The 10,697-nt window shown below is 52.0% G+C and overlaps 1 protein-coding gene across 4 annotated transcripts in view; it reads left to right on the top strand.

The window, feature by feature from the left end:
* LOC139571629 (C-terminal-binding protein 2) overlaps nucleotides 1-10,697 on the top strand; it is a 218,746-nt gene that overhangs the window by 172,558 nt on the left and 35,491 nt on the right. For all 4 annotated transcript variants that reach the window (XM_071394681.1, XM_071394680.1, XM_071394679.1 and 1 more), the window contains one exon: nucleotides 8,655-8,799. In XM_071394681.1, coding sequence (XP_071250782.1) covers nucleotides 8,655-8,799 — 145 coding nt within the window. The remainder of the gene's footprint in view (nucleotides 1-8,654; nucleotides 8,800-10,697) is intronic.

The raw sequence follows: 10,697 nt of genomic DNA on the forward strand, positions 1-10,697 counted from the left end.
ATCATCTAGAAGGTCATTGTATTCTGTAGCATTAAGATTTCCCTTCACTGGAACTAAGAGGCCCGAACCAAGAAAAACAGCACCAGACCATTATTCCTCCTCCACCAAACATTACAGATGGCACTATGCATTCGGGCAGGTAGTGTTCTCCTGGCTTCCGCCAAACCCAGATTTGTCCGTCGGACTGCCAGATGGTGAAGCATGATTCATCACTCCAGAGAACACGTTTCCACTGCTCCAGGCGGCCAGCTTTACACCACTCCAGCCGACGCTTGTCATTGCGCGTGGTGATCTTAGGTTTGTGTGCGGCTGCTCGGCCATGGAAACCCATTTCGTGAAGCTCCCAACGAACAGTTGTTGTGTTGACGTTGCTTCCAGAGGCAGTTTGGAAGTCGGTAGTGAGTGTTGCAACCGACAGACGTGCTACACGCGGGGAGGGTTTTGTTGTTCTCGTTAACAGTACCTGTTCATAACAACAGGATTGTAATGCGCTGGTGTACCGGTGTGGTGGACAGCTGATTCATAGTGATGACTCGGTGGTTTAGAAGCCCAGAGGAGGAGGAATAGAACTTCTCTTCTCTAGTGTGGAGATGAGCTGGTTAGTTCTGAATCAGAGACACTGACTGGCTGACTGACTGACTGGGTGGCTGACTGGGTGACTGGCTGGATGACTGACTGACTGACTGACTGGGTGGGTGGCTGACTGGGTGACTGACTTACTGGCTGACTGACTGGGTGGCTGACTGGATGACTGACTTACTGGCTGACTGACTGACTGACTGACTGGGTGGCTGACTGGATGACTGACTTACTGGGTGGCTGACTGGATGACTGACTGGGTGGCTGACTGACTGACTGACTGGGTGGCTGACTGGATGACTGGGTGGCTGACTGGATGACTGACTTACTGGCTGACTGACTGACTGACTGACTGACTGGGTGGCTGACTGGATGACTGGGTGGCTGACTGGATGACTGACTTACTGGCTGACTGACTGACTGACTGGGTGGGTGGCTGACTGGGTGACTGACTTACTGGCTGACTGACTGACTGACTGACTGGGTGGCTGACTGGGTGACTGACTGAGTGGCTGACTGGCTGACTGACTGGCTGGCTGACTGACTGGGTGGGTGGCTGACTGACTGACTGACTGGGTGACTGGCTGACTGACTGGGTGACTGGGTGACTGACTGACTGGGTGACTGGCTGACTGGGTGACTGACTGACTGACTCGGCGACTGGCTGACTGACTGACTGGATGACTGACTTACTGGCTGACTGACTGACTGACTGGGTGGGTGGCTGACTGGGTGACTGACTTACTGGCTGACTGACTGACTGACTGACTGGGTGGCTGACTGACTGAGTGACTGACTGAGTGGCTGACTGGCTGACTGACTGGCTGGCTGACTGACTGGGTGGGTGGCTGACTGACTGACTGACTGGGTGACTGGCTGACTGACTGGGTGACTGGCTGACTGGGTGACTGACTGACTGGGTGACTGGCTGACTGGGTGACTGACTGACTGACTCGGCGACTGGCTGACTGACTGACTGGGTGACTGACTGACTCGGCGACTGGCTGACTGACTGACTGACTGGGTGACTGACTGACTGACTGGGTGACTGACTGGCTGGCTGACTCGGCGACTGGCTGACTGACTGAGTGACTGGGTGGCTGACTGGGTGGCTGGCTGGCTGACTGGCTAACTGACTGGTCAACTGACTTACTGGCTGACTGACTGACTGGCTGACTGGCTGGGTGACTGACTGACTGGATGACTGGGTGACTGACTGACTGGCTTACTGGCTGACTGATTGGGTGACTGACTGACTGGCTGACTGGGTGACTGACTGACTGACTCGGCGACTGGCTGACTGACTGAGTGACTGGGTGGCTGACTGGGTGGCTGGCTGGCTGACTGGCTAACTGACTGGTCGACTGACTTACTGGCTGACTGGCTGACTGGCTGGGTGACTGACTGACTGGATGACTGACTGACTGGCTTACTGGCTGACTGATTGGGTGACTGACTGACTGGCTGACTGGGTGACTGACTGACTGACTCGGCGACTGGCTGACTGACTGAGTGGCTGGGTGGCTGACTGACTGGCTGACTGGGTGACTGGCTGGCTGACTCGGCGACTGGCTGACTGACTGAGTGACTGGGTGGCTGACTGGGTGGCTGGCTGGCTGACTGGCTAACTGACTGGTCGACTGACTTACTGGCTGACTGACTGACTGGCTGACTGGCTGGGTGACTGACTGACTGGATGACTGGGTGAATGACTGACTGGCTTACTGGCTGACTGATTGGGTGACTGACTGACTGGCTGACTGGGTGACTGACTGACTGACTGGGTGACTGACTGACTGGGTGACTGACTGACTGGCTTACTGGCTGACTGATTGGGTGACTGGCTGACTGACTGACTGGCTGACTGGTCGACTGATTTACTGACTGACTGGCTGGGTGACTGACTGACTGACTGACTAGATGACTGGGTGACTGACTGACTGGCTTACTGGCTGACTGATTGGGTGACTGACTGACTGGGTGACTGACTGACTGACTGGCTGACTGACTGGCTGACTGGCTGACTGACTGGCTGACTGACTGACTGGCTGACTGGGTGACTGACTGGGTGACTGACTGGATGACTGACTGACTGACTGACTGGGTGACTGACTGACTGGCTGGCTGACTGACTGGGTGACTGACTGACTGACTGGCTGACTGACTGGCTGACTGACTGGGTGACTGTTTTACACTACTTTTACTGCAGGGCACTATATAGGGAATAGGGCTCTGGTCTAAAGTAGTGCACTATATAGGGAATATGGCTCTGGTCTAAAGTAGTGCACTATATAGGGAATAGGGCTCTGGTCTAAAGCAGTGCACTATATAGGGAATGGGCTCTAGCCACCTGTTACAGACCCTCCATCCACCCCAGACCCCTCCATCCACCCCAGCTGGTACAGACCCTCCATCCACCCCAGCTGGTACAGACCCTCCATCCACCCCAGCTGTTACAGACCCTCCATCCACCCCAGCTGGTACAGACCCCTCCATCCACCCCAGACCCCTCCATCCACCCCAGCTGGTACAGACCCTCCATCCACCCCAGCTGGTACAGACCCTCCATCCACCCCAGCTGTTACAGACCCCTCCATCCACCCCAGCTGGTACAGACCCTCCATCCACCCCAGCTGGTACAGACCCCTCCATCCACCCCAGACCCCTCCATCCACCCCAGCTGGTACAGACCCTCCATCCACCCCAGCTGGTACAGACCCTCCATCCACCCCAGCTGTTACAGACCCCTCCATCCACCCCAGCTGGTACAGACCCTCCATCCACCCCAGCTGGTACAGACCCCTCCCTCCACCCCAGACCCCTCCATCCACCCCAGCTGTTACAGACCCTCCATCCACCCCAGCTGGTACAGACCCCTCCCTCCACCCCAGACCCCTCCATCCACCCCAGCTGGTACAGACCCCTCCATCTACCCCAGCTGGTACAGACCCCTCCATCCACCCCAGTGGTTACAGACCCCTCCCTCCACCCCAGACCCCTCCATCCACCCCAGCTGGTACAGACCCCTCCATCCACCCCAGCTGTTACAGACCCTCCATCCACCCCAGTGGTTACAGACCCCTCCCTCCACCCCAGACCCCTCCATCCACCCCAGCTGGTACAGACCCCTCCATCTACCCCAGCTGGTACAGACCCCTCCATCCACCCAAGCTGGTGACCATGATACATCACTAACTGAGATGAACATGGTGAAGGTACTAGCCTCCTCAGTGACCCTCAGTGACCCTCAGTGACCCTGGCCTGAGACAAACATGGTGAGGTACTAGTCCCCTCAGTGACCCTTAGTGACCCTGGCCTGAGACAAACATGGTGAAGGTTCTAGTCGCCTCAGTGACCCTCAGTGACCCTCAGTGACCCTGGCCTGAGATAAACACGGTGAAGGTCCTAGTCCCCTCAGTGACCCTCGGTGACCCTGGCCTGAGACAAACATGGTGAAGGTACTAGTCTCCTCAGTGACCCTCAGTGACCCTCAGTGACCCTGGCCTGAGACAAACATGGTGAGGTACTAGTCCCCTCAGTGACCCTGGCCTGAGACAAACATGGCGAGGTACTAGTCCCCTCAGTGACCCTGGCCTGAGACAAACACGGTGAGGTCCTAGTCCCCTCAGTGACCCTCAGTGACCCTGGCCTGAGACAAACATGGTGAGGTACTAGTCCCCTCAGTGACCCTTAGTGACCCTCAGTGACCCTCAGTGACCCTGGCCTGAGACAAACATGGTGAGGTACTAGTCCCCTCAGTGACCCTGGCCTGAGACAAACATGGTGAAGGTTCTAGTCTCCTCAGTGACCCTCAGTGACCCTGGCCTGAGACAAACACAGTGAAGGTTCTAGTCCCCTCAGTGACCCTTAGTGACCCTGGCCTGAGACAAACACGGTGAAGGTTCAAGTCCCCTCAGTGACCCTGGCCTGAGACAAACACGGTGAAGGTTCTAGTCCCCTCTAACCATCTGAAGGATTTCTCATGGGGAAGGGCTGTATTAAGGTATTGGATCTGCAGATAGTATTACTGTCTATGTGTGCAGAAGCCAAACACGGGTCTGTTTTATAATATCATAGATATACATGGTCCAGTGGATTATTCAGCATGTTCAATAGAGATTGTCCGTCCAGGAAAACAGCCCGTAAGGATTCGGTTTGATGTCAGACGGACAGCAGAGACTCCACTTCTCCAGCTGCAAAGAGGGGCCTGTTAAAAATGTCCTCCGTCAGCATTACAGCATTACCGTCATCCCCACTGAACACACACCGCTGAGATGACCTCATAGTCATACAATCCAGGAAGACATGGAGTCTGTGAACACACACACACACACACACACACACACACACACACACACGCACACACACACACACGCACACACACGCACACACACGCACACACAAGCACGCACACACACACACACACACACACACACACACACACACACACACACACACACACACACACACACACACACACACACACACACACACACACACACACACACACACACACACACACACACACACACACACACACACACGATACAGCTCCAACAGCGGAGGCCTCTGCTAGGTCTCACAGAGAAACCAGCCCTGTCAGAAAGGATGCTTCTCAAAATAGGGTTCAAGTTTGTGTGTGTGTGTGTGTGTGTGTGTGTGTGTGTGTGTGTGTGTGTGTGTGTGTGTGTGTGTGTGTGTGTGGGTGTGGGTGTGTGTGTGTGTGTGTGTAAACGAGTGTCACTCAGAGACTATTTCTTTCACAAACCCGTTAATTTCTATAGTCACTCCTGTTGCAAGAGAGCTTTGTCCCTGGCGCTACAGCAAATCACAAACCCTTTCAGGGAAGTGGCGACGGCCTGGGCATCAGAGAGAGAGAGGGTATATGAGGACAGCGAGAGTAGAAGAGAGAGAAGATTAAAGAGAGATAGACAGCGAGAGTAGAAGAGAGAGAAGATTAAAGAGAGATATACAGAGAGAGTGAGAGAGAGCGAAAGAGAGAGCTTTAACCTTGAATTAGTATCAAGCAGGTCCTCCCAGGAGACAGTGTAGCTACGGCCCTGTGAGGAAGTGTCCTAACTGTGTAGCTACGGCCCTGTGAAGAAGTGTCCTAACTGTGTAGCTACGGCCCTGTGAGGAAGTGTCCTAACTGTGCAGCTACGACCCTGTGAGGAAGTGTCCTAACTGTGCAGCTACGACCCTGTGAGGAAGTGTCCTATCTGTGTAGCTACGACCCTGTGAGGAAGTGTCCTAACTGTGCAGCTACGGCCCTGTGAAGAAGTGTCCTAACTGTGTAGCTACGACCCTGTGAGGAAGTGTCCTAACTGTGTAGCTACGACCCTGTGAGGAAGTGTCCTATCTGTGTAGCTACGACCCTGTGAGGAAGTGTCCTAACTGTGCAGCTACGGCCCTGTGAGGAAGTGTCCTATCTGTGTAGCTACGGCCCTGTGAGGAAGTGTCCTAACTGTGTAGCTACGACCCTGTGAGGAAGTGTCCTAACTGTGCAGCTACGACCCTGTGAGGAAGTGTCCTATCTGTGTAGCTACGGCCCTGCGAGGAAGTGTCCTATCTGTGTAGCTACGGCCCTGTGAGGAAGTGTCCTAACTGTGCAGCTACGGCCCTGCGAGGAAGTGTCCTATCTGTGTAGCTACGGCCCTGTGAGGAAGTGTCCTAACTGTGTAGCTACGGCCCTGTGAGGAAGTGTCCTATCTGTGTAGCTACGACCCTGTGAGGAAGTGTCCTATCTGTGTAGCTACGACCCTGTGAGGAAGTGTCCTATCTGTGTAGCTACGACCCTGTGAGGAAGTGTCCTAACTGTGTAGCTACGGCCCTGTGAGGAAGTGTCCTAACTGTGTAGCTACGACCCTGTGAGGAAGTGTCCTAACTGTGCAGCTACGACCCTGTGAGGAAGTGTCCTATCTGTGTAGCTACGGCCCTGCGAGGAAGTGTCCTATCTGTGTAGCTACGGCCCTGTGAGGAAGTGTCCTAACTGTGCAGCTACGGCCCTGCGAGGAAGTGTCCTAACTGTGTAGCTACGACCTTGTGAGGAAGTGTCCTAACTGTGTAGCTACGACCCTGTGAGGAAGTATCCTAACTGTGTAGCTACACCCCTGTGAGGAAGTGTCCTATCTGTGTAGCTACGGCCCTGTGAGGAAGTGTGCTAACTGTGCAGCTACGACCCTGTGAGGAAGTGGCCTAACTTTGTAGCTACGACCCTGTGAGAAAGTGTCCTAACTGTGTGTGTGACAGTGTTGTTTATGTCCTCCTGACCATTTGTCTCTCCAGGTGGTAGAGGCCATCTTGACCATGTTTATTTGTCTCTCCAGGTGTTGAACGAGGCAGTAGAGGCCATCTTGACCACGTTCGTTTGTCTCTCCAGGTGTTGAACGAGGCGGTAGAGGCCATCTTGACCATGTTCGTTTGTCTCTCCAGGTGTTGAACGAGGCGGTAGAGGTCATCTTGACCATGTTCGTTTGTCTCTCCAGGTGTTGAACGAGGCGGTAGGGGCCATCTTGACCATGTTCGTTTGTCTCTCCAGGTGTTGAACGAGGCGGTAGAGGCCATCTTGACCATGTTCGTTTGGCTCTCCAGGTGTTGAACGAGGCGGTAGGGGCCATCTTGACCATGTTCGTTTGTCTCTCCAGGTGTTGAACGAGGCGGTAGAGGCCATCTTGACCATGTTCATTTGTCTCTCCAGGTGTTGAACGAGGCGGTAGGGGCCATCTTGACCATGTTCGTTTGTCTCTCCAGGTGTTGAACGAGGCGGTAGAGGCCATCTTGACCATGTTCGTTTGTCTCTCCAGGTGTTGAACGAGGCGGTAGAGGTCATCTTGACCATGTTCGTTTGTCTCTCCAGGTGTTGAACGAGGCGGTAGGGGCCATCTTGACCATGTTCGTTTGTCTCTCCAGGTGTTGAACGAGGCGGTAGAGGCCATCTTGACCATGTTCGTTTGGCTCTCCAGGTGTTGAACGAGGCGGTAGGGGCCATCTTGACCATGTTCGTTTGTCTCTCCAGGTGTTGAACGAGGCGGTAGAGGCCATCTTGACCATGTTCGTTTGGCTCTCCAGGTGTTGAACGAGGCGGTAGGGGCCATCTTGACCATGTTCGTTTGTCTCTCCAGGTGTTGAACGAGGCGGTAGAGGCCATCTTGACCATGTTCATTTGTCTCTCCAGGTGTTGAACGAGGCGGTAGGGGCCATCTTGACCATGTTCGTTTGTCTCTCCAGGTGTTGAACGAGGCGGTAGAGGCCATCTTGACCATGTTCGTTTGTCTCTCCAGGTGTTGAACGAGGCGGTAGAGGCCATCTTGACCATGTTCGTTTGTCTCTCCAGGTGTTGAACGAGGCGGTAGAGGCCATCTTGACTATGTTTGTTTGTCTCTCCAGGTGTTGAACGAGGCGGTAGAGGCCATCTTGACCATGTTCGTTTGTCTCTCCAGGTGTTGAACGAGGCGGTAGAGGCCATCTTGACCATGTTCGTTTGTCTCTCCAGGTGTTGAACGAGGCGGTAGAGGCCATCTTGACTATGTTTGTTTGTCTCTCCAGGTGTTGAACGAGGCGGTAGGGGCCATCTTGACCATGTTCGTTTGTCTCTCCAGGTGTTGAACGAGGCGGTAGAGGCCATCTTGACCATGTTTGTTCGTCTCTCCAGGTGTTGAACGAGGCGGTAGAGGCCATCTTGACCATGTTCGTTTGTCTCTCCAGGTGTTGAACGAGGCGGTAGAGGCCATCTTGACCATGTTCGTTTGTCTCTCCAGGTGTTGAACGAGGCGGTAGAGGCCATCTTGACCATGTTTGTTTGTCTCTCCAGGTGTTGAACGAGGCGGTAGGGGCCATCTTGACCATGTTTGTTTGTTTCTCCAGGTGTTGAACGAGGCGGTAGGGGCCATCTTGACCATGTTTGTTTGTTTCTCCAGGTGTTGAACGAGGCTTTAGAGGCCATCTTGACCATGTTCGTTTGTCTCTCCAGGTGTTGAGCGAGGCGGTAGAGGCCATCTTGACTACGTTCGTTTGTCTCTCCAGGTGTTGAACGAGGCGATAGGGGCCATCTTGACCATGTTCGTTTGTCTCTCCAGGTGTTGAACGAGGCGGTAGGGGCCATGATGTACCACACCATCACTCTGACCAGAGAGGACCTAGAGAAGTTCAAGGCTCTACGCATCATCATCCGCATCGGCAGCGGCTACGACAACATCGACATCAAGGCAGCCGGAGAGTTGGGTACGCACCGATATTAACTGAATTATGATCAGCAGAATGTAGTCATTTAGCAGACACTTTTATCCAAAGTTTCTTTCGTTAACACATGCAGTGCATTCGGAAAGTATTCAGACCCCTTTTTTCCACATTTTGTTCTGTTACAGCCTTATTCTAAAATGGCAATGCAAAAACAGGTTTGATCAATTTTAGCAAATTTATTACAAATAAAAAACAGAAATACCCTTATTTACATTAGTATTCAGACCCTTTGCTATGAGACTCGAAATTGAGCTCAGGTGCATCCTGTTTCCATTGATCATCCTTGAGATGTCAGAGCAAATACCAAGCCATGAGGTCAAAGGAATTGTCTGTAGAGCTCCGAGACAGGATTGTGTCGAGGTACAGATCGGGGAAAGGTTACCAAAACATTTCTGCAGCATTGAAGGTTCCCAAGAACACAGTGGCCTCCATCATTCTTAAATAGAGGACATTTGGAACCTCCAAGACTCTTCCTAGAGCTGTCCGCCCGGACAAACTGAGCACTCGGGGGAGAAGGGCCTTGGTCAGGGAGGTGACAGGCCTTTATGGTAGAGTGGCCAGACAGAAGCCACTTCTCAGTAAAAGGCACATGACAGCCCGCTTGGAGTTTGCCAAAAGGCACCTAAAGGACTCTCAGACCATGAGAAACAAGATTCTCTGGTCTGATGAAACAAGGTTGAACTCTTTGGCCTGAATGCCAAGCGTCACGTCTGGAGGAAACCTGGCACCATCCCTACGGTGAAGCATGGTGGTGGCAACATTATGCTATGGGGATATTTATCAGCTGCAGGGACTGGGAGACTAGTCAGGATCGAGGGAAAGATGAACGGAGCAAAGTACAGAGAGATCCTTGATGAAAACCTGCTCCAGAACGCTCAGTACCTCAGACTGGGGTGAAGGTTCACCTTCCAGCAGGACAACGACCCTAAGTACACAGCCAAGACAACGCAGGAGTGGTTTCGGGACAAGTCTCTGAATGTCCTTGAGTGGCCCAGCTAGAGCCCGGACATGAACCCGATCGAACATCTCTGGAGCGACCTGAAAATAGCCGCGCAGCGACGCTCCCCATCCAACCTGAGAGGATCTGCAGAGAAGAATGGGAGAAACTCCCCAAATACAGGTGGGTCAAGCTTGTAGCGTCATACCCAAGAAGACTCAAGGCTGTAATCGCTGCCAAAGGATCTTCAATAAAGTACTGAGTAAAAGGTCTGAATATTTATGTAAATGTAATTTCCTTCTTTTTTTGCAAACATTCTAAAAACGTCAAAAATGTCAAGGAGTCTGAATACCTTCCGAATGCACTGTATGGTATGGTATGGTATTGTATGGGGTATTGTATGGGGTATTGTATGGGGTATTGTATGGGGTATTATATGGGGTATTGTATGGGGTATTGTATGGGGTATTGTATGGGGTATTATATGGGGTATTGTATGGGGTATTATATGGGGTATTGTATGGTATTATATGGGGTATTGTATGGTATTATATGGGGTATTGTATGGTATGGTATTATATGGAGTATTGTATGGTATGGTATTATATGGGGTATTGTATGGTATGGTATTATACGGGGTATTGTATGGTATGGTATTATATGGAGTATTGTATGTTATGGTATTATATGGGGTATTGTATGGTATGGTATTATATGGGGTATTGTATGGTATGGTATTATATGGGGTATTGTATGGTATGGTATTATATGGAGTATTGTATGTTATGGTATTATATGGGGTATTGTATGGTATGGTATTGTTTTTGTATTATATGGGGTATTGTATGATATGGTATTATATGGGGTATTGTATGGTATGGTATTATATGAGGTATTGTATTGTAGGGTGTATTATATGAGGTATTGTATAGTATGGTATGGT

This window comes from Salvelinus alpinus, chromosome 3, assembly GCF_045679555.1.
Source record: "Salvelinus alpinus chromosome 3, SLU_Salpinus.1, whole genome shotgun sequence".
In the NCBI taxonomy this organism is placed as follows: Eukaryota; Metazoa; Chordata; class Actinopteri; order Salmoniformes; family Salmonidae; genus Salvelinus; species Salvelinus alpinus.